Here is a 23,735-nt window from a genome sequence, read left to right on the forward strand (position 1 = left end):
ATACATGAGATCAATTATAGGTTGTGTATTATACTTGGATCTAAAGCTTTGGGATGAGTAACATCAAAAAGTAAAGTTATGAATGGGAGAAAAAACAAAGAAGAGAATTAATTTGCATCAAAAGAAAACTAATTAAAGCACTGTAAAATATTAACTAAAGTCCCCCTCCCAAAATGCTGTGGGATGCAGACTAGGGGTTTGTCTATCTGTAATCTTTGGGCCCACCCTGGTAATGCATCAGTTTGGCATGAGTGGCTGTTGCGATAGAGGAACATATGACGTTGTACTCCCCTCAACTTGCTGAAAAAATATATTCTCAGCAGAAAGAGTTACGTGTGAAAGACAAGACAACCTAAACCTCAATACAAAAGAGTAGGTGAAGAAATGGATGATTTCTGATGAGCTGCGTGAAGAGTGCCCCGGTCTGGATGAGATGGCATGGCAGGTGGGCTTCTAATTAATGCAGTCTTAGAAAACCTTTGACTGTGCATTAACTTGCACGTTTCACCATTCCATTTACATCAACTAGCACTATTCAGCACTCAGATGTGTTTAATGTCCTTAATAGTGACACTATCAACTGTTAATTTGGTGTATTTACAAAATGAAATACAGTTTTGTTGCTTTACATTTACAGTGGTTGGGAGTAGTAGCCATATTCAATAGACACAGAGCAGGGTCCAATTTCTTGAGCCAGTGTGCAGTGCGCACACCCTGAAAATGCTTAAAATGTGATGTATTATTTTTCTTGTGCTTATTATGGTGTCACACTATAGCAGTATTTTGTGTTACTTTGTACTATTTCCACTTATTTCCTACATCCATAAAACAGCATCACTCCCATTATCATTGCTAGCTTTATATGCTAACAAATAATGGGAAACGCTTTAGGAAGGCTTACGGAGATCAATCAATCTATTGTGGTCAATCAAACGCCGGTTATTTTCCAATACATGTACATTTATTCAATATGCACATTTAAGTCATTGTACTAGTAAGTGCAAATTGTCATCATAGTAAGACAATTTAGTGCTGAAAAATATTTGCTGGTAGAAATTAATTATGAGGTTGATAACCGCTGCAGTATGCTCGGTCAGATCATAGATTGCCCAGGTTAGGCAATGATCAGACCATCTTATCTCTTTCTGTTGTTTAATTTTGGGGAGGGGATGGGGCTTATGTGTATGATTTACATTGAGAAATGGGGATTTGTAGCAAAGCTTAAACATGTAGCGACCAACTCCGTCTGTCTGTCGTTAGGTGGCCAAGATTGAAACGGTGCTAATAAACTGACCAACAGAGGGCGCTGCAGCCTCACAAACAGTTCAACCTGGCCTTTTTAACAAGTGCACTAGTAAAACTACTGTCTAATAATGTCTCCCCCCTACTGTATGACACCTGTGCACACTAGTGGTAGTACCTACTAGTAATGCTTTTTTTTTTACCCACTACTTACTCTGACATTTCTACACATTGGTACAACAATTTTGTCATACTAGTTATTGTTAAGCCTTCTACGTGTTCCAAGTGAGGTGAAATACTCCTTAGATGTTGGTGCTATTTAGGTCCGCGAGGCTACTAGCACAAGACACGCGCTTACTAGTTGGGCCTAGTGGTGTAACTAGTGCAGCAGTGGTGTACTATAAGTCTTTATGATGGATTTCGACGATAAATGCTCAAACGGCTTTCCATAGTCAACTCGTGACGTGTCTACGTACCATTTGTGTTTGTATGTGTATGTAGGCAAGTAGGTTTGTTGACCCGGGCTATGGATGTGCTTTATCTTCGTGGACTACAAGTGTCATCTAGTGATGGCAAAATCGAAACTGTGTTTTGGTACGTACCGGAACACAGGCGGAACTTGTGATTCGAATCGCGTTACCAAATCTGTCTCAGAATCAGGATGTCACGTGATAGTTGCCTTTCGCGTTCTATTACGCCTCCAAACGTCATATTTTTTCAGCAAGTGAACGTGATTCCTTTTCTAAAACTAAAAAAAAAACGACCATTGCACTATATTAAAATGTCTTAAATCTTAAATAAATCCAACCTAAGTATACGAAGTTCGTATGCAAAACTGCCCTGGATACTGATTTATTGCACTACATGCTAAAATGTAAATAGGCGGTGGGTTCAGTGGTAACGCACCCGCACAATCTGCTGAAAGTAGTCTGATATGCAGGTTACTCCGGTTCAAGTCCAGCTTGTTTTTGCAGGTCATTCTTTCATTTTTCTCTCTAATACTTTTTGTCAAAGCTTAAGATGCCCTGTCGCAAAAAATAAAATATAAATGTAGCCTACATGTTTTTGATTCAATGTGATAGCACTGGGGGTTTCATCAGAACATTTAAGTCATGTTCAGAGGCAAAATTAAAAACAAAACAAGTATCAGCAACAAAAAGCTCATTAGTATATATATATATATATATATATATATATATATATATATATATATATATATATATATATATATATATATATATATAAGAGCAAATAGTTAGTTTCCTTACTGGGGAGCTGGCAACACTGCTCTACTGTTTGGTTGTAATATTTTACAAATAGCCACCAGATGTCGCTGTGCGGAGATGTTTCGAACGTTCCAAAAGATCGACTCCTTTTGTGAATCAATTGTTTCAAATGATTTGATCGTTTCAATGTTTAATTTCTGCTATCCCTATTGTCAGCCGTGAGAGACTTTGATCGCAAAGCGGAGATCAGAGCAGAGAAACATGAGGAGCTACGAAGTCGCACGAACGTGACGTCATGTCGGATCCCCGCTAGAGACAACGACGCGGCGTTGCTAAAACACACGCTGAAGAACAAGAGGCAAGAAGAGTTCATGAGGAGGAGGTCGCTGCCCCCGCTACTCACGACCCCAGGAAGCTCTTGGTTCTCCGACATCTCCACCTGCTATTCTTCTGCTTTTGCTTCTCCGTGGAGCACATCAGAGTGGCTTGGCCTCGGTGACTGTGGCGGACCGAACACGGACGACCGAGTGAGTGTGTTCTTTTCATCACTTCACATCACAAGTGGCATAAGTACTCACTTATACGCTATACTTACGTACAAGTGCAAATACTTGTGTAAAAATTGAAGACGCAGGTAAGGTAATAATAGAAGTGATTATTCAACTCATAATAACATAATTTCTTTATTTCTTATTATTTTTATGTTCATTATCTACAATAGCTGTTTTCATAATGTTGCACAATGGGAAAAAAACACTTACATGTACAAAAAATTGTTTCCCTCTTTTTGACTTACTGATCTTTTACTGGGGGTCGGGGGGTGGGGGTGGCATTACAGGTAGCATTTTGTTTTCTAAACCTAAAGTTTGTGTTTGTTTGCCGTCAAAACAACATGTTCTCAAGCTGATATGAATGACAACCACTGGAAAAATAGGTATTTTGTATTTTAACAGACTTGACAGAGAATTGTCACACATCAGAAGCTTGTGGTATTTAAGCTGGCACATGACAAGCAGTAGCAGTCAATGTATAAAAAGAATCTGTAATAAGGCCATGTATGGGGAATATCTTGCTTCTCCCAATCTGTTGTGTCATCGTTAACTCTCCAGGTGGTGCTGAAGATGATGGTGCAGGAGGACGTAATGAAGGTGGAAAAGAACACGCATGAAATAGACATAAAAAATGGTGGGTGGCTGAATGATACTACGGTCTGATGTACTTTAATGTACTAAAGCTATGTATTTGTATTGAAATTTTTGCAGCGTTGCTCCACACTATTGAATCTGATGTTTGTTGTTCTTTATCTTTACCAAGTTGCTAAGACTCCCGATGAAAGCACGAGAGAAGCCAGTGTCCACACAGAGTGAGTGTCATCTCTGCTCTAAAAACAGTGCAGTAAATAATAATAATAATAATATGATTATTAATAGTAATAATAAACGTAAATAATAAAAATAAACAAAGTTTTACCCTCAATAATAATAATAATAATAATAATAATAAAACACAGTTTTACCCTCAAGACCATCTGCAGCAATGCTGTCAGCTCTCATATGACAACATATTGATATGACACTGAGCAGTGATGACACCAAATTTAACAGACCTGCTCCTCATTCACCACAAATTTAACAGACCTGCTCCTCATTCACCACAGAATCTATTTAACACTAATTAGTGACATGAAATCAAGGAGAAAATTATAAATTTTGCCCAAATTTGGACATTTTCAGCTGCCCAGGGACTGACTACTAGTTAAAAATATGTGAAATGTATTCACCTTTTTTGAAATAATGTTTATAATCCATTTATTTGTTGGTTCGTTCATGTAGGTCGGGCCTTGTGACCGTCAAAGAATCAGTGGGTTCACAACCATTATTTTATTATTGTTATCGACCCAACAACCATGACAGGTAGTAGTACATCATACGTCCATTTGTATTTTCCAGGATATTAGGCAGTTGCAGGACTACATGCAGGTGAGCTCAAAAAGTCTACACACCCCTGTTTAAATGCCATGTTTTTGAGATCTAAAAACATTAACATCAACATAAATCATTTCACAACAGATTTCACTCTTAACTCATTCACTGCCATTGACGGCTATAGATGTCAAAAATTCATTTTAACTATTTCTATTAGTTAATTTTTTTCTCAAGAGTACAAAAATGTTTTTATTGTACATTTAGAACAGATATAAAATTTGTGATTAATTGTGAGTTAACTAGTGAAGTCTTTTAAAGAAAATATATATTTTTTAAATATATTATATATTTTTTTTAAATAGAAAAGATTATTGAAAATTAAAAAAAATATATATAATTTTTTTTAAAGATGATTAAAAATTAGAAACAAATTCAAATATATATTTTTAAATAATTAAAAAACAAGATTAAAAATAAAAATAACAATTTCAATTATTTTTTTATAAAGAAAAGATTTTAAAAAATATATATATATATATATATGTTTTTTTAGAAATAAAAAAAACTTTTTTTTTTAAAGAATTAAAACATTTTGTTAAATAGAAAAGATTACTTTTTTTAAAATAATAAAAAAATTTAACAATAAAGATTACTAAAAAATTAGGGGCGTCAGGCGATTAAAATTTGTAATCGTAAATAATTGCAGGATTTCACTAGTTAACTCACGATTAATCACAAATTTTATATCTGTTCTAAATGTACAATAAAAAAATCTAGGTTTTCATAATTTTTGTTAACAAAAGTGGAAACAAATGTTAAACTAATCAAAATAGTTCAAATGAATTTTGACGTCTATAACCGTCAATGGCAGTGAATGAGTTAATGACATTATCCCGGATAATGCTGTTAGCAGAAGGCGGAAGGTTTTATGTTAACACTGACTGCGATGTGGAGCTGTTCATAATTCCTTCTTCCTTGGTGTCAGTTCCAAGTAGAAGAAGAAAACATCCCAAAGCATTATGCTGCCACAACCGGTTCAACGTGCATTTTGTAATTAAGGCCAAACTGTTCAACCTTGGTTTCATCGTACCAATTCACACTTTCCTACATGCGTTTGGGAAATTTGGGTGTAAACATTTTGTACATGATTTATCTTGGTTTCATGTCTTGACTGTATACCACAACAACAAAAACAATTGAACTGCGCTGTGACATGCACTTTCATGACATGGATCGGCCTCGAGTCACGCCTCCAACCTAATCCGACTGTTCTTCTGTCAAGGAGGGCCTATGGAGGGAGGCGGCCATCAAGAAGAAACTAGCAGCGCTGCAAGAGTGTTGCGCACAGCTACAAAACGCCTTAAACACAATATGGAAAGTAAGTGCGGCGATTCCAACACTGGAAATGTGTTTAAAGAGCGCTGAGGTATGTTTCATCACAGTAAGCAGCAGACGAACGGCAGCTGTCGACCTCAGGAAGGCCGATCAGCTCTGTGGTTTCCTGCCTGCGCTCTTGTCGCTACCGATGAGCACAAGTTGTCAATCTTACACAGGAAGGGGCGGAGGTGGCTGGCTTTCTTATATAAAGAAATAGTGATGCTGAATCAGATACAAATACGTCTAAATATGCAAGGTTCGACTTCGGGAAATATTTGTAATGACATATTTTGTTATGAATTGCCATCCTTCCTTCCGCATGAGCCATTTCGTCATTTTTAGTCGTTTCCTTGCTGAACCCGCAGGCTCGCTGCAGTGAGGATGTGCTGAGAAACAAGATAAAGCTGCTGGAGTCACAGCTGCAAGCTTGCCTGCAGGTAAAGAAAGAAAAAAAAAAATTATGACAGCAATACCTCGAAGTTGACCTAAATCTATTATGCCATGCTGGTCACATTTTATACGGTCAACCTTCAAAAGTGAATTTCCCAATCCAAACATAAAAGTTTTTAACAGGTAAGTAACCGTTTAACGATATAAATGATCACACAATTATAAGCCGAAATAAACCAGTCAAATATTCACTAACTCATTCACTGCCATTGAATGAGTTCATTAGAACTATTTCTATTAGTTTAACATTTTTTCCACTTTTGTTAATTTTTTTTTGTTGAGTATGAAAACCTAGAAAACAAATATTGTACATTTAGAACAGATATAAAATGTATGATTAATCATGAGTTAACTAGTGAAGTCATGCCATTAATTAATTAAAAAAATTATCGCCTGACGCCCCTAATTTGTAATAATCTTTTCCTCTTCTTTTTTTAAAAAGTGTTTTAATTATTATTTTTTTTATTTTAATAAAAACAATTTTAAAGCAAAGATTATTAAAAATTAGGGGCGTCAGGCAATTAATTTTTTCAAATCATAATTAATTGCATGACTCACAATTAATCACAAATTTTATATCTGTTCTAAATGTACAATAAAAATGTTTTTCTAGGTTTTCATACTCTTGTTAACAAAAGTGGGGGAAAAAATTAAACTAATAGAAATAGTTCAAATGAATTTTTGACATCTATAGCCGTCAATGGTAGTAAATGACTTAAAAACAATAAAACACTTAATGAGGAGTACCCCACGCACCACATTTTTTAACATTAACCATGAGCATGACATTTGAATCCACCATAATGAAAAACCCTAAAACTTAACACACCAATACAACACTAGCTTTGGATCATATTTCATAAGTGACAAGCATATGGCAGCTAACCGGTGGCTAGCGTAAGAAGCTAACCCAGTAGTCTTCATCTTGCCCCTAATTTTTAATGATCTTTTCTTTATATATATAAAGAAAAAAAAAAGATTATTACAAATATATATATATATATATATATATATATATATATTTTTTTTTTTAATAAAAGATGATTAAAAATTAGGGGCATCAGGTGATTAAAATTTGTAATCATAATTAATCACATGACTAGTTAACTCACGATTAATCGCAAATTTTATATCTGATCTAAATGTACAAAAAATAATAATTTCTACGTTTTCATACTCTTGTTAACAAAAATGAGAAAAAAATGTTAAACTAATAGAAATAGTTCAAATGATTTTTTTACTTCTACAGCTGTCAATGGCAGTAAATGAGTTCCAAAAGAGGCCGCCCCATCAAGCATAAAGGTATTAATTCTACATGAAAAATAATAAATTTATCAAATTAATTTTGGACAAAACATTAACAATTATTACTGTGTAAAACGGCTCAATGAGTCAAGTATCCCTTTAACTCATTCACTGCCATTGACGCCTATAAACGATGTGACGAAATGACCAATCATGGCTCAGTTTGCTGACCAAACCCAGAAAACAGGTGAACCATGATTGGTTGTTAAATATTTGTTACAATAATTTAGCCTTTTGGTTGATTAAAATGTATAGGTTTCTATTTTGATTCATATATGTCATTAAATGATGGATTTATGTATTGTAGATAGGTTTAAAAAAAGAGTAGTAAGTAGTTTAAAAAAAGTAAAATAATCATCTAACATCTTATTATAGTACAAAATTGGTCAATAAAATGTATTATGAATAATAAAAAAAATGAGTGAATTATTGTATTCATATAATTATTGTATAATTATTGTGCATTGGTTTTATTATAGTATATATACATACATATTAGGGGTATAACAACCCTAATATACATGTATATGTATATGTATGTACCTGTGTATATATAAATGAATAAAAAATATAGTTACATATTCTATAGTTTTTTTTGTTTAATTAAAAGTGTACACATTTACTTATTTTTACCAAATCTTCGAATGACCTGGCCCAACTGTTAAATCACTTGTGGTCCACCTCTGTGCTGGCAAGTTCTATCTAACCTCGTGGAATGGACAATAACAAGTACTAGAAGCCAATCAGACTCATCATTTTAGACGCAAGCAATCGTGTTCAGTCATCTGCATTACTACTGGCAATCATCTCCGACAATCATGGCACGCTAACAGACACCTGCTTAGAAAGTGAGTCAGCTTCCTTCAAGGTGTTCTTCTCTGATATTCTTCTTCTGCTCTCCTCTTCTGGCAATGCGTGCGTGTTCTTACAGAGGTTTCCCAAGGAGACGTCGAGGAAACTGGCGCTCCAAATGAAGAAGCAGAAAGTGACGTTTGAGGAAAATCATCAGAAGGTCATCCAGGAGACAAATGAGGAACTCAGCAAAACTTTCGCACTTATGTCTTTTAAGAATCCAGTCATTCAATCCCAGGTACGTACGCCTTTAACATTTTTTTCACGTGGCAAGGTCAAAGAGGGTAGTTAAGGTCAGATAATAGCTAGGTCAATGATATTTATCAGGGGTGGGAATCTTTGAATGTCTCACGATTCGATTCCCATTTTTGGGTGTGCTATCTGATTCAGAATCGATTTTCGATTAAGAACGATTTTTGATTCAAAATGATTTGACAATGATTTTTGCCTCAATCTATAGATCTGAAAGGAATTGTAATGATCTATTCCAGTCTGACTCGCTAATGCTAATTAGCGCGCTACTCTCGGCACGTTTATCACTTAAAAGAACGTCTGCGCGCTGCAAAAAAACAACTTTTATTGGAATAACTTGATCGTGACTTTTTCCTTCTACTCTCTAATGTGGCTACAACTTAAAAGTGTATAAGACCGCGTGGATCAACACTGCCCCGAAGTGGCCAAATCGGGTACAACATGAACAGCGCCCTCATTAAAGGCACACACAAACAAAGGGAAGACAGTATAAAATAATTTAAATAAAATCGATTTTGGGACATTTAAAATTGATTCTAAATCGTACTAAATGAGAATTGCGATTCTTATGAGAATCGATTTTTTTGGTACACCCCTAATATTTATATACTGCAACTCAAAGGGCTTTTCCAAACCATCTGTCACCAGGAAGCGCTGGTTACTGCCAAAGCGGACGTCCTGAGGCTGCAGAACCTTTACGAGGAGTTGAAGCTCACAAGCCAGAAACTCCGGCAGGAGCTGGACCTCAGCGCTGAACGAGCACGAGAGCAGGAGGGGCAGATTGAGGTTGGTACACAGACGCACGATAGTCACCTGTACGAGCGGTCCGACATTCCAACTGTCAAGTGCGACACTCAGCTGTTCGGGGCCAGAGAAGCGACGCTGACTGAGGAGCTGGTGTCACTGAAACGAGAGAAGAAAGAGTTGCTGTTCAACAAAAGCCTGCAGGAGGAATACTATCAGTTTGTGATGGACCAAAAGCAGAACTTTAGCGGTAAGCTTGACCCCCCCCCCCCGACTTTTGCTCAAAGGTGGCAAATTCACTCTCTATTTACTGTGAGTAGAAATACCGATTTTTTTTTTACTTTTAAAATCTCAAGTATTGATTCAAGTCCTTTACGTAAGTAAAAGTAACCCCCCCAAAAATATTCCCGCTGCTTCCGTTGATTTTTTTTTTCTCTCTAAATCCCCAAGATCTCAATTAATTAAGATCTCAACAGCGATTGACTTGACTTTACTCTAATCTTTTTGTCACATCTTGTCATCATCAGCAGACTAAAAAATACTTTTATGCGCTTGCAGTAACTTAAGTATTTGTACTTTGTTAACCGCCACCCCACCAGGCACGGAAAATTCAAGTAATAACACGTCCGATTTCTTTTAGACGGCAGCGTCGAGAGAAGGGATGTGAGCGTTCAGAGTACACCCGAGGAAGAAGAAGAAGCGTCGTCAAAGGGGGACTGCGGCGTGGAGGAGCAGCTTCGTCACATTCAGGAAGAGCTTGGGTCCAAGGAGGAGGAGGTGACTAGGACAACAACACAAGTTGCTTTTGATTCCGTGCCACATGTCAAAGAGTGTTGTGTGTGTGTTTGTTAGTTATCAGGCTACTTCCTAGTTTATGGTGCTTAAGGGCCACGTTTGATTTGAAACATTCGTAGATGAGCTCCAAAGACCCCACTTACACACTTTTCAAGATATGAGCCATCGTTCGGCTAATTTTATGCTTTGACTTACAAGCAGAATTTTTCGATTTGAGTGCCATATTGCAGCAGGGAACTTAAAATTCTTCAAAAAGAAGGCTACACATTATTTACTGCCACACTACATAAAAAAATTACACCTTGTGTATTTAAAACAACCTCTTAACTTGACCTTAAAGTCTGCTAGCTTAATGCTAACACTTTATGGTAAATGCCATAGAGGCTAGCAAATGGGGTAGATGCCACGGGAAGTCCCGCCTCCTCTGTGGTATATACCCCACTGTGTCAGTGTTACAACATTATAACCCTTTAATGAAATGATACAATATTATAACCATAATCCCATAATATATATATTAAATATCCTCTGCGAATAATGGCTAAGATTAGTGCCTCTTACTGAGGACCGTCCATAGCCTATTATACTGCCGCCTGGTGGCCAAGGCAAGCACACCAAAAGGATCAGCACAATGTCCTATATTTGTGGCAAAAACGGTTACAATTTTCTTATGTGCAACTACTTATGTCATTACTCTGTTTTTATAACACATTTCTAACACACACATATATATATATATATATATATATATATATATATATATATATATATATATATATATGCATTACAATTTTTTTTTACTCATTCACTGCCATAAATTCATTAAAAAAAAGATTAGTAAAAATTAGGGGGAAAAGGCGATTTTTTTTTAATTGTAATTAATCGCATGACTTCACTAGTTAACTCACGATTAATCTCAAATTTTATCTGTTCTAAATGTACAATTTAAAAAATCTAGGTTTTCATACTCTTGATAACAAAAGTGAAAAAAAATCTTTAACTAATAGAAACAGTTCAAATCAATCTTTGATGTTTATAGCCGTCAACAGCAGTGAATGAATTAAAAAAAAAAAAGACTTCACTAGTTAACTCACAATTAATCTCAAATTTCATATCTGTTCTAAATGTACAATAAAAAAATCTAGGTTTTCATACTCTTGTTAACAAAAGTTAAAAAAAAAAGTTAAACTATTAGAAATAGCTCAAATGAATTTTTGACGTTTATAGCCGTCAATGGCAGTGAATGAGTTAAGAGGGTGTGGGAGCTGAAACACATCAATTAACAGCATTTCCATTCATTTGAATGGGAAATAAAGATTTAAGTCACCAGCGATATGTTCCCGCTCACCTGTGACCCTAATGAGCGGTATAGAAAATGGATCTCTAGATAATAATTTGTTGCTTGCTGTTATGGATTGGATTGTCCTTTCATGCCTATCATATAATGTACAGTTGTATGTTAGCTTCTTTGAAGACTCTAAATTGCCTGTCAATGTGACCGATTGCACAGTGTGAGGCCCTGCAGACGGAGCTGCGCACCATGGAGCGAGAGTTGAAGTCCAGTCAGATTCAACTGTCGCATTGCAGGGAAGAGCTCGCGCAACTCAGCCGCCACCGCAGCAAAGCGGTAATCAGTGTGTGTGTGTGTGTGTTTTGTTTAGACCAGCAGATGATTGTTCAACGCTCGTACAGTGGTAGCTCGAAAGCCCTCTTTAAAAGCTCCCTTAATTGTAAAAACATGAACTGGCACTGAAGTGTGAAAATGAATGTAACCACTAGGGGTGTTAGAAAAAAATCGATTTGGCAATATATCGCAATATTACAGCGCGCAATTCTCGAATCGATTTGATATGCGGCCGGATCGATTTTTAAACATCAATTTTTTTATGGGAATATTCAACAAAACGTCTTACTTAGAGTTAGGATTCACACATTAACTCTTTGACCGTCAGACGTTTTCAGAAAAGGGATGCCGTGGGTACCAGCCGATTTAAGCATTTTGACTGATCTTTCAAGGTCCACAGAAAATGTTGTGTTTGGACTATGGAAACACACATACTACCAAATGAAAGATTGGACTCTCAAAAGTTTGTTTCTACCTTATTCCGTTTTTCAGTAATCAACAATAGAAAATGGTTAGTTTCACCCAAATGCTCTGTTTTGAAACAAAAAACAGAGAAATCAAGCTTTTTGTGAACGATATTATTTCATGCACTCTAGTGAATTTGACACCTTTTTTTTCCCATGAATGATGCCACAAACACCTTAACAGTGCTTTACTTCTGTAAAACACTAACACCAACAATGAAAAAGTGTTTTTTGATAGCAAAATATGTTTATTTCCATTCAACAGTGTAACAATTTGACAAAACAATTTGGCAAACTATTTACAAATGTGTGCAACCGTGGTACTATTTACAATTGTGTGGATGTTTCAAATACAGTTTTTCTTTTTGTAACACTCCCCTGCGTGCAAGGGGACGCAGCAGGATTTGCACAACAGATTAGTTTCACTGCGATTGCAGACGCTACACTTTTTTGCTGGCTTTTTTTTTTCCGGGGAATAGCAAGTATATACTGCAGTGTGTGTTTGGCCATGTTGCCATCAAGTCTACTCTCAGGATCATGATACGGTGACATTACGGTGGTGTTACGTCTGGCTTCCTCATGTCCTTCAGTTCCTATACCGGCTGGTAAGAGATGTTCTGATCCATCTTATCCGCTCCATTCATGGTGGCATCGTAGTCCATAACCAGTGTCTTCTCCGTGATCAGACTGTACCCACTCCTCTGATGAATATTCATTGGACTCGTCGTCCGATTGAACGTCCGCCTGAGCAGAAGTGCTCGGTTGTGCTCCGCGTTTTCCGGCATTAGCATCGCTAGCCGGTGAGGCTTTATGACGTGATTATAGCCGCCGCGTCAACGCTTCCAACTTCGGCGTCAACCTCGGAGTCACCATCATCATCATCATCATCATCATCATCATCGTTGTCATCAATGTGCTCTTTAGCACTGGTTGATGCTTCTCTTCTTTGAAAAAAACGATCAAGCATGAGCTGCTTGCCACCGGTCGCCATTTTCACTTTCTCAGCCATTGTCCCCTCAACACTCTAGCTCCGCCTCACATCTTCTACTACTGACACCTACCCGAGCTTGTCCAAAGAGAGTCATCGCTGCCATCTACGGGCCAAAAATAGTCATTATACTAACTAGAACTGCTTGATACTTTCAGCTCAGCTGGCCAAGGCTTTCCTCCACTCGTTTCCCCAAAAAACAAAAAACTTGGTGAACGTCTTTTAACGTCTTTGGCGCTCCTCCGTAGGATTTTACTAAACGTTATTTAACGTTTTTGGCGGTCAAATAGTTAAGCATGGAAGAATGTTATATTAATGGAATAATGGAATATTTTATTTCAGTGCTGTTCAAACATGAAACAGACTGCAAAAAAGTTTGTTAAATGCAGTGGCTCAGTTATAAGCCTCAATTTTCAGATAAATAAATACATTTTCATACAAATCTTACAGTGTACATGTACAACTTTACTGATGATTATTTTCTAAATTTGAGTTAAAAAAAATCGCAATAATCAATTTATAGATTTGTATCGGGATTAATCCAATCGAATCGTGACCTATGAATCGTGATATGAATCGAATCGCCAGGCACTAGGCATATCACACCCCCAGTAACCACCAATATTAAATATTAAAACTTCTGGCTGAGATTGCTATCATGTCAAGGGAGAACATAAACAAGAAATGATATTGAATATAAATGAATTGTGTTGTTCAAAAGGGAGTCCAAAGAAGTTTGTCGCTTATCACATCTTACTTATGTATTCATGAATAAACAATGAACCACATCTTTAACTGTAGATCTAACCAGGCCTTAAAATAAAATTACACTTTGTTGTTTTTTTTAACCGCTCCGTTTTTATCACGCTAAAGTTTTGAATGCGAGTGTGAGAGCCCGTTTGTTTCTGTGCCCTGCGATTGGCAGTCGTCCAATCCACGGTTTCACTTGTCTCTTGCCCAAAACGTGGATAAAATTGGTGATACCCCTCTGTTAAAATAAGAAAAAGCCACGGTGGTCACAGAAATAACTTAAGTCAAAAAATAATAAATAACATTAAATCAAAATGAACGGGGAAAAAAAAAAATTATGAAACTGACCCGGACAAAAATAATGATATCCCTAGAAGAAGAAAAAAAAAAACTGAAAATAATTTGATCATAGGGCATCACAGGTGTCTTCCAACTTGCAACCACTCAGTCAGTCTAGTTAAAGGGTGACAAGAAGTCAGAAATGGGAAAGAAAATGACCATCTTCAAGCAGCTTGATGTTCCCATGACAACAGTGGCACATATTATTCTTGATACTTGACTCATTGAGACATTTTCAGTAGCAAAAAAATGTTGTCCAGAATTAATTTGATAACTTTTTCAAGTACAATTAACACCTTTAAAAACATTTATTTCCACTTGTCGGCTGATGATGACATCACCCGTGCTGAGGAAATAGTTAACGGGCTCCCCTTTTTTCTGTGTGTGGTCAACAAAACCCGTATTGTGTATTTTAGGGAGAAATTTGCTACCTGGTGTCAAAAAAGCTTGATCATGAAGACCCAAAGCAAACAGCTAATAACATCCAAGAATGGCTAACAGAAAAACATTGGACAATTCTGTAGTGGCCTTCTATGAGCCCTGACCCGAATCCTATTGTGGGAGGAGCTGAAACATGCCATCTGGAAAAAGCACCCTTCCAACCTGAGTGGAAGAATAAGCCAAAAATAACTGCTGAGAGGCGCAGAAGTCTCATTGAAACATTATTTGAGTGCAGTGTTTCCCTTTAAAAGCTTGTGCACCAAAATATTAACTTCATTTGTGTCCAGGCCTATTTCGTGACTTTAAAAAAAAAAGGGACAATTCAAAAGCAATGTCTGTTTTTCATTGGTTAACTTTCAATGTATTACTCTGATCAATTTCAAGTTATTTCTGTGAGTGCTGTGTGACCACATCATTAACTCATTCACTGCCATTGACAGCTAAAAAAACTATTTTTATTAGTTTAACATGTTTTCCCCTCTTTTGTTAACAAGAGCATGAAAAGCTAGAATGTTTTTTATTGTACATTTAGAACAGATATGACATTTTTGATTCATCGTGAGTTAACTAGTGAAGTCATGCGATTAATTCTGATTTAAATTTTAATCACCTGACGCCCCAAATTGTTAATAATCTTTTATTTTTTTTGGTATTCATTCACTGCCATTGACGGCTATAAACGTCGAAAATTCATTTGAACTATTTCTATTAGTTTCACATTTTTTTACCTCTTTTGTTAACCGAGTATAGAAAGCTAGAATTTTTTTTAATTTTACATTTAGAACAGATATGAAATTTGTGATTAATCGCGAGTTAACTAGTGAAGTCATGCGATTAATTATGATTTAAAACTTTAATCGCTTGACGCCCCTAATTTTATATCTTTTTTTTTTTATTCATTCATTGCCATTGACGGCTATAAACGCCGAAAATTCATTTGAACTATTTCTATTAGTTTCACATTTTTTCCCCTCTTTTGTTAACAAGAGTATGAAAAGCTAGAATTTTTTTATTGTACATTTAGAACAGATATGAAATTTTTGATTCATCGTGAGTTAAGTAGTGAAGTCATGCGATTAATTCTGATTTAAATTTTAATTACTTGACGCCCCAAATTTTTTATAATCTTTTATTTTTTTTGGTATTCATTCACTGCCATTGACGGCTATAAATGTCGAAAATTCATTTGAACTATTTCTACTAGTTTCACATTTTTTTACCTCTTTTGTTAACCGAGTATAGAAAGCTAGAATTTTTTTTAATTTTACATTTAGAACAGATATGAAATTTGTGATTAATCGCGAGTTAACTAGTGAAGTCATGCGATTAATTATGATTTAAATTTTAATTACTTGACGCCCCAAATTTTTTATAATCTTTTATTTTTTTTGGTATTCATTCACTGCCATTGACGGCTATAAACGTCGAAAATTCATTTGAACTATTTCTATTAGTTTCACATTTTTTCCCCTCTTTTGTTAACAAGAGTATGAAAAGCTAGAATTTTTTTATTGTACATTTAGAACAGATATGAAATTTTTGATTCATCGTGAGTTAAGTAGTGAAGTCATGCGATTAATTCTGATTTAAATTTTAATTACTTGACGCCCCAAATTTTTTATAATCTTTTATTTTTTTTGGTATTCATTCACTGCCATTGACGGCTATAAACGTCGAAAATTCATTTGAACTATTTCTATTAGTTTCACATTTTTTCCCCTCTTTTGTTAACAAGAGTATGAAAAGCTAGAATTTTTTTTTTATTGTACATTTAGAACAGATATCAAATTTGCGATTAATCGTGAGTTAACTAGTGAAGTCATACAATTAATTACAATGAAAAATGCTAATTGCCTGTCGCCCCTAATTTGTAATAATCTTTTTAAAAATAAATGTATGGCAGTGAATGAGTAGAGGGCTGCCAACAGTTTTATGATACCCGATGAAGGCAAGCGCCGTCACGACGTTGCAGCTGAAGCATTTCTTCCCTCTTTGTGCAGACTCGATGGAGTTGGTGCATGTTCCGTGTTCTGCTACTGCAGCTGCTGCTGCTGCTGCTGCTGCTTTTGGCTGTGACCGGAGTTGCCATATTGCAGGCGTGGCATCCACTTTTCAGAGATAAACTACAAGACTTCTACTTTGACATAGGGAAGCGAATAGAGAATTTTTTCATGCTGATGGTTTCTCCCAAAGACCCAGGCTGCTTTCGGACGGTGTGACCACGTCACATTTCGAGGATCGGCGTCCTTCGGTTTTCCAATTTGACATATTTGAAGGTTTTAGTGTTCGTGGTTGATATTTTTCTAGAATTTTAAAGTGTGTGATATTAAAAATCATATCTATTTTTACAATAAAAATGTCATAGTTGTTTTTGAATAGATTATTATGATTTTTACCACACTGGGCTTTTTGCGACGGCTAGGAACCGGGGAGCCAGGAAATAGCATATATTGCATCTTGGGAAAAGGCGATAAGCCTCTAATAAGCATCTTTTTTTTTTATTACCAAAAATATTGAAAAATAATCAGCGAATAGGTGAATCCATGTGTGCAAGGATCACTGTATTATTATTAATCTTGTACTTTATAAATAGTGGCTTAATGTGCTGTCCCAGTCAGACCTGTCCCTACTAGTCATAATAGTAATATATATTCTGTATTCATTTTATTCAATGTATGTTTAAATCACTCCAATATGTAATACATTATTGATTATTATCATAAATGTTATTGTTACTTATTTTTTTGTAATTGCCTCAGGTCCTTACCATCTCTGTCAGATGTTAACTTTTCATAATTAATTTTATTGACAATATTCTGACTCATATTTCATAGATTACATTTTTTTTATATTTTATGCTTTTACTTTTTAACTCATTCACTGCCATTGACGACTATAGACGTCAATGGCAATTATTAGTTTAACAGTTTTTTCCACTTTTGTTAACAAGAGTATGAAAACCTAGAAATGTTTAGCTAGTGAAGTCATGCGATTAATTACGATTAAAAATGTCATCGCCTGACGCCGCTAATTTTTAATAATCTTTTCTTTTTTTAATGTTTTTTTAACAAAAAAATTAACTAGTGAAGTCATGCGATTAATTACAATTAAAAATTTTAATCGCCTGACACCCCTAATTTTTAATAATCTTTTATTTTATTTTTTAAATATTTTTTTAATTAACTAGCGAAGTCATGAGATTAATTACAATTAAAAACTGTAATCGCCTGACGCCCCTAAATATTAGTAATCTTTTCTTCTTCTTTTTTTAAAAAAAAAAAAAGAAAAGATTAATATAAAGAAAGGAAAATATTATTAAAAATTAGGGGCGTCAGGCTTTTAATTTTTTTTAATCATAATTGATCGCATGACTTCACTAGTTAACTCACGATTAATCACACATTTTATATCTGTTCTAAATATAGAATTGAAAAAAATCCAGGTTTTCATACTGGGAAAAAAATGTTAAACTAATAGAAAAAGTTCAAATGAATTTTTGACGTCTATAGCCATCAATGGCAGTGAATGAATTAAAAATAGTAATTATCAATAGTACTACGCTTACTAATAGTATTTCCTTAAATATTTATTTTACTATATCTATATACTATAATTCATTGCAATAGCAGGATTCACATTAACGCTACTACTGCTGCTAATAATAATAAAAATAATAATAATATTAATAATAATAATGAAATCATTTTTAAAAATGTCTTAAATTTTACAGTAAATATTTTATAATACTGCAATGTCATTTTCATTTTCTCTTTCCATTTTATAATTATTATTGTAGTTAAAGGTTTACCCATGAATATGTATATACAACAATAATGATGGTGATTATGTTAATGCAGATTAATGACCTATTGTAAAGTGTGTGGGTGGATCATTTTACCCCGTTTTCTGTCAGACCTGCACTAAAATATTCCAGGTCCGAAATGATTTAGATTGATCTCGTCAAGTGTGGACTGCAACACCTACAAAACACTGACGCTATTGTCTAATTGCACTCAAACAAACTTTTCCAAAAAAAGAGACAACACACTCAAAGGTGAATTGTGTTTGTGGTCATGTGGACATTGTTGATTGTAGTGAGTGGCTTTTTAACAGTTCCAGATAAAGCTCTATTGTCACCTGGCACTGACACAGCACATCCAGCACACAAACCTGCAGTTTACCTGCACGTTCCCCGTAACTCACCACACGGATCCCACCCTTGCCGGAGGTCGCTTAAAGTGGAGGTAAGAGGATGCACTGGGCGTGTGGATGGGACATCAGGCTCCGTTTTTCTTTCACTTGCAGGCCAATAATTGTCCACGAGATGAGGACTGCGGGTCTGCTGTGTGCGGTCGGGCTGTGCGCGTTAAACGCTGCTTTTTCTATGAAGATCTGCGCTTTTAACGTTCAGAGCTTTGGAGAATCCAAGGCAGGGAATAAGAAAGTCATGGAGATTCTATTGAAGGTAAATTCTCAGCAACGTCGTCACAAAATTTTGTCAGTTGAATTTTGCCTATTTTCTTCCCAAGATTCTTTCCCGATGCGACTTGTGTCTCATTCAGGAGGTCCGCGACTCGAAAGGACGAGCAATACAAACCTTGGTGAAAGATCTTAACAGGTTGGTCAAATTGGAAGGATTATGAAGCTGAATTAATGCTGAACCACACACTAATGGACTTTTTCCCACAGGTTTGACAAATCCAACTCGTATTCCTACATAGAGAGCGACAGGCTGGGAAGAAAAACCTACAAGGAACAATACGTCTACATTTACAGGTAAAAACCTGTTCCCGTCAAAAGGTCAGGGCAAGGTCAGCCTTTCGTCAGCATGTGACCCCTCTCATCACCACAGAAACAATATGCTGAAGGTGAAGGATCAGTATCAGTATCCTAAACTAGAGGTGCGGGGCACTAATGACACGGATGTCTTCTCCAGAGGGCCTTTCATCGTTCGCTTTCACTCCCCGACCACTCGTAAGATAAACACACTACATTCTCATGCACTACAATCCACAACATTAAGTTTATTTGATAATGTCTGAAATTTAAAAAAAAATACATAGAAATGAAAATACAGTGGTGCCTTGAGATACAAGTGGCCCAACTCATGAGGTTTTTGAGATTTTGCATTTATTTATTTATTTGCTTTGACTTGCGAGTAAAAAATGGAGATGCTGCTCAACTAATTTGTATGGTAGATAGTAGGGGTGTTAGAAAAAATCGATTCGGCAATATATCGCGATATTGCAGCGCGCAATTCTCGAATCGATTTGATATGCAGTCGAATCGATTTTTAAACATCAATTTTTTTATGGGAATATTCAACAAAACGTCTTACTTAGTGTTAGGATTTACACATTAAGCATGGAAGAATGTTATATCAATGGAACATTAAGCCTCAATATTTGATTTCAGTGCTGTTCAAACATGAAACAGACTGCAACCTGTTTGTTAAATGCAGTGGCTCAGTTATAAGCCTGAATTTTCAGATAAATAAATAAATAAATGTTCATACACATGTACAAGTTTACTGATTAGTAGTTTCTAAATTTGAGTTTTATTTTTTGTTGTTGCAATAATCACTTTATAGATTCATATCGGGATGATTCAGTATCAAATCGAATCGTGACATATGAATCGTGATACGAATCGAATCTCCAGGTACTAGGCAATTCACACCCCTAGTAGATAGTATACCCCCCCCCCCCAAAAAAAAAAAAAGCTTTAAGTTGTTTAATGACACTCCCAGTTCAAGTTTACCATCAGGCTACTAAACATAAAATGAAGAGGATTACACAATTTGTATTGCCTAAATTAGCTAATGCTAACATACAAGGAAACCACCCTAGACAGGCTCATGAATAGCATCTTTGTTGTGGCATTTTAACCCTTTATATAACCCAGACAATATAACAATATTCACAGGCCTATGATCTTTATCCCCTAGTGACTAATATTACAGCAGCGTACTCGGCCACAAGTACTGTAGTTATGAAAATAATTCATCTTCGTTTCTCAGTATGAGTGCATTATACTGCCCACTGGTGGTCAAATCATGCACACCAGAAAGAGCTGCAATTAATCCCGCTGCACAAACTGTTAATTCCTTACTTTCTATTATATTATCAATTTTACTATTTGTTTTTATACAGAACAATATAGCATGATATTTTCCTTATTGTTGCTGTGGTTGTTCGTGGTAGTTTTGTGTTGAGTCCGGAACATTTTAATGGCACCGCTGTAACATATACTGACTGCATGGGCTAAATGCAGTGAAGTGATGATGATGACATTTATCTTGTTTTTTTGGGCGGTGCCGTCTCTCTCCAATATGGCAGTGACAAGGAAGTGGAATGAGTTTGTGGAAGTGGACTGAAAAAGGAAAGCCGGCAGTCAGACACAGAGTAATGAAATGATAACAATATTACAGTGTAGGTTTTTCTTACTGACAAAACATCAACATCTACTGTAAGTGCTTAGCAAATATATTTTTAGACCATCCGGTATCATGAAGTGCTTTTATGTGGATTTTTTTCCCATTTCAGGGAGCTGTCAGTATTTTGAACAGGAACGAGTGAAAGGGAATTGACATTGTTGTACACAAATTTGAGGTGGCTTTGCAAAGAAGTCAGAATCAATAAAACAAGCATGATATTCAACCACTAAAACAAGATTTTCTTTTCAGGAATACAAGTACGTAAGTAACTATCATGTTAGTAAAAATAATAATTATAATGTGGCTTTCTGTCATTTGAAAATGTACATATTTTATATGTTCATAATTAAGGGAATATTTGTGAGATTTGTTAAGATGTGCAAATCTATATGTGTAATATGTGTTACTGGTAAAAGTAAATGAAGGTGACACACGGCACAAATGTGAAAACAAAACAAAACACAAAAACACGTATGTTTTGCATCAAGTAGGACGAGTTATTTCACTGTGTGGCGCAATACCGATTTTTATCATTGATAATTAAATTAATTGGCGTTTTGAGCTGTGTTTGGGGCATCTAAAAATGGCCTATATATTGTTGTAGCCCCGGTTGTGTAGTTTAATTTGATGTGCATCATTATATTCTTTCATGATTAGTGCATTTTTCACATAATTTCTTCTTCAAAGTGCGAGAGGCCCCCAATTGGGGGGGGGGGGGGCACTAGGGCTTAAAGGGTTTTAAGACAGGCTGTTGCATCGCTGTGACCTTTATCCTGGCTCTGCATCTTTCTACCTATGCACCCTTGCACACTTACAGTTGAAACCTGTTAAGACCATGGGGTCACACATTATCAGATGAGATACAAGAGTAGAAACCATTTTGGACAGATTAGACCTTCTTCCGCATCTGTCAGGAAAGGGCTCCATAGTACAACTAAGGTTAGCCCAAAACTTTTCAATTGGTGCCATGACCCGGATGATGTTGAAATAAATTTGCTTAGCACTCTACATACTTACATTGATTTACTACAACGTTAATGGAACTTGTTTCACTATTTGGTTCAATAACCCGCAGTCATTGAGAATCGTCGCCACATCATAGCACTTATTTCTGTTTTAGTCATGAAGGATCTGGTCCTCATTGGTCAGCACACCAGTCCCAAAAGTGCCATGAAGGAGATGGATGAGCTGTACGTCGTGTTTAGGGAGATCTACAGAAAATGGAAGACAGAGGTGCTTTTTTTGTTCTTCTTCCCTAAATTGACATGACACTGCATGCAGTGTGTCCATATGCTTGATGATGCAACGGGACTTGTGTGAAACTTTCCATCGGACCAGAACGTGATGATTTTAGGCGACCTGAACGCCGCCTGCGGCTACGTCACCATCAAGGGCCTGCGAGCGGTTCGCCTGAGGAGCAATCCGAAATTTCGGTGGCTGATCGGAGATGAGCAGGACACGACGGTTCGGGAGAAGACCCACTGTGCGTATGACAGGTCGGAAATAGTGGCGTGCAGTGTCGCAGTTAAATTGCCAACGCATCACCCTACAATGAAAGGGAATGCTTTTGGATTTGAAGCTAAAAATACATCTTTTTTTTTTCATGTGTGTTTGAAAATACCATGAGTGTCAGAATGGTTAGCACGTTTCCCACCTCCTTCAGTGGAGAGGTCCCAGGTTCCAAATTTCAGCTCCAGTCTTGTGTATGATTTTGTACCATTTCAATCCCCAATTCAGGATTATCGTCCACGGACGTGAGATTATTTCCACCATCGTGGCAGGCTCTGCTCAGCCGTTCAACTTTAAAGAGACTTTCCATCTAACAGAGGATGAGGTAACGATGTCTCAATCGTGTTTCAGTACAGCAACTCTATGCAGGCGAAATATTTCATGATTTATTTTGTATAATTTTGATGATTATAGCGTGCAGCTAACCTCAAAAAAATCCCCCCCAAAAAAGTTGAATATTGCACAAGATGTAATCAAAATGATTTTGAGAAATTAGCTTAAAATTGGCCTACATGCTATTTTGACTGTTTAATCAATCTTGATGATTTTTTTTCAATTGAACTACCGTAATCAATTAACTTTTCTATGATATCATGTATTTAGAGACACCTGTTAATGAAATGTTTCAACGGCTCTTTGTGCTGAAACTTCAGGCCTTAGCGGTGAGCGACCATTTTCCTGTCGAAGTGGACCTGAAGCCAAACCACCATTACCTCCTGCGCAGTGAGCTGTAGACTGAGAGCTACTTGGAATCAGCTGCACTTTTTATTTTTTTTAACTATTAAATTAATTAAAATCACTATTCGGAATGTGCCCTGACTCTTGCAGTTTTATTAAATGTATATTATTGGCTTTTGCTCTTCTGCCCTCAAATATTAATTGCTATTGAACTTAAAACTGCCTGTGTTCTAATGTGAAAAACACCAAAGAATGTATCACAACACTCTATTTGCCCATTCCTGCAGCACAAATCTTTAATGAAAATAATAAAAATGTAAAAGGGTTCCTTCAATACG

The 23,735-nt window shown here is 36.1% G+C and overlaps 2 protein-coding genes across 6 annotated transcripts; both read left to right on the forward strand.

Annotated features, from left to right (window-relative positions):
• Positions 1–296: 296 nt before the first annotated feature.
• On the forward strand, positions 297–18,017 carry traf3ip3 (TRAF3 interacting protein 3). 2 transcript variants are annotated; one of them, XM_077545329.1, is made up of 14 exons: positions 297–445; positions 2,685–2,995; positions 3,578–3,653; positions 3,783–3,831; positions 4,301–4,328; positions 4,418–4,447; positions 5,676–5,771; positions 6,136–6,207; positions 8,457–8,615; positions 9,278–9,415; positions 9,488–9,623; positions 10,014–10,150; positions 11,679–11,795; positions 16,775–18,015. In XM_077545329.1, exons 1-14 carry the CDS (start codon positions 439–441, stop codon positions 16,991–16,993), a joined length of 1,575 nt encoding a protein of 524 aa, XP_077401455.1. In that variant the 5' UTR covers positions 297–438; the 3' UTR covers positions 16,994–18,015. The 2 variants fall into 2 exon arrangements, with proteins under 2 accessions (XP_077401455.1, XP_077401447.1); XM_077545321.1 differs by lacking the exon at positions 297–445 and adding an exon at positions 1,750–1,836 and having other exon boundaries at positions 16,775–18,017.
• Positions 18,018–18,112: 95 nt separating this feature from the next.
• Positions 18,113–23,528, forward strand: dnase1l1l (deoxyribonuclease I-like 1-like). 4 transcript variants are annotated; one of them, XM_077545357.1, is made up of 9 exons: positions 18,118–19,018; positions 19,080–19,239; positions 19,304–19,392; positions 19,464–19,550; positions 19,627–19,748; positions 22,331–22,443; positions 22,549–22,706; positions 22,948–23,044; positions 23,373–23,528. In XM_077545357.1, exons 2-9 carry the CDS (start codon positions 19,099–19,101, stop codon positions 23,451–23,453), a joined length of 888 nt encoding a protein of 295 aa, XP_077401483.1. In that variant the 5' UTR covers positions 18,118–19,018; positions 19,080–19,098; the 3' UTR covers positions 23,454–23,528. The 4 variants fall into 4 exon arrangements, 3 of the variants coding, with proteins under 3 accessions (XP_077401476.1, XP_077401483.1, XP_077401468.1); XM_077545350.1 differs by having other exon boundaries at positions 18,113–19,239; positions 19,337–19,392; XM_077545342.1 differs by having other exon boundaries at positions 18,118–19,239.
• Positions 23,529–23,735: the final 207 nt, after the last annotated feature.

The sequence above is a fragment of the Vanacampus margaritifer genome, chromosome 1, assembly GCF_051991255.1.
Source record: "Vanacampus margaritifer isolate UIUO_Vmar chromosome 1, RoL_Vmar_1.0, whole genome shotgun sequence".
NCBI classification, from domain to species: Eukaryota; Metazoa; Chordata; class Actinopteri; order Syngnathiformes; family Syngnathidae; genus Vanacampus; species Vanacampus margaritifer.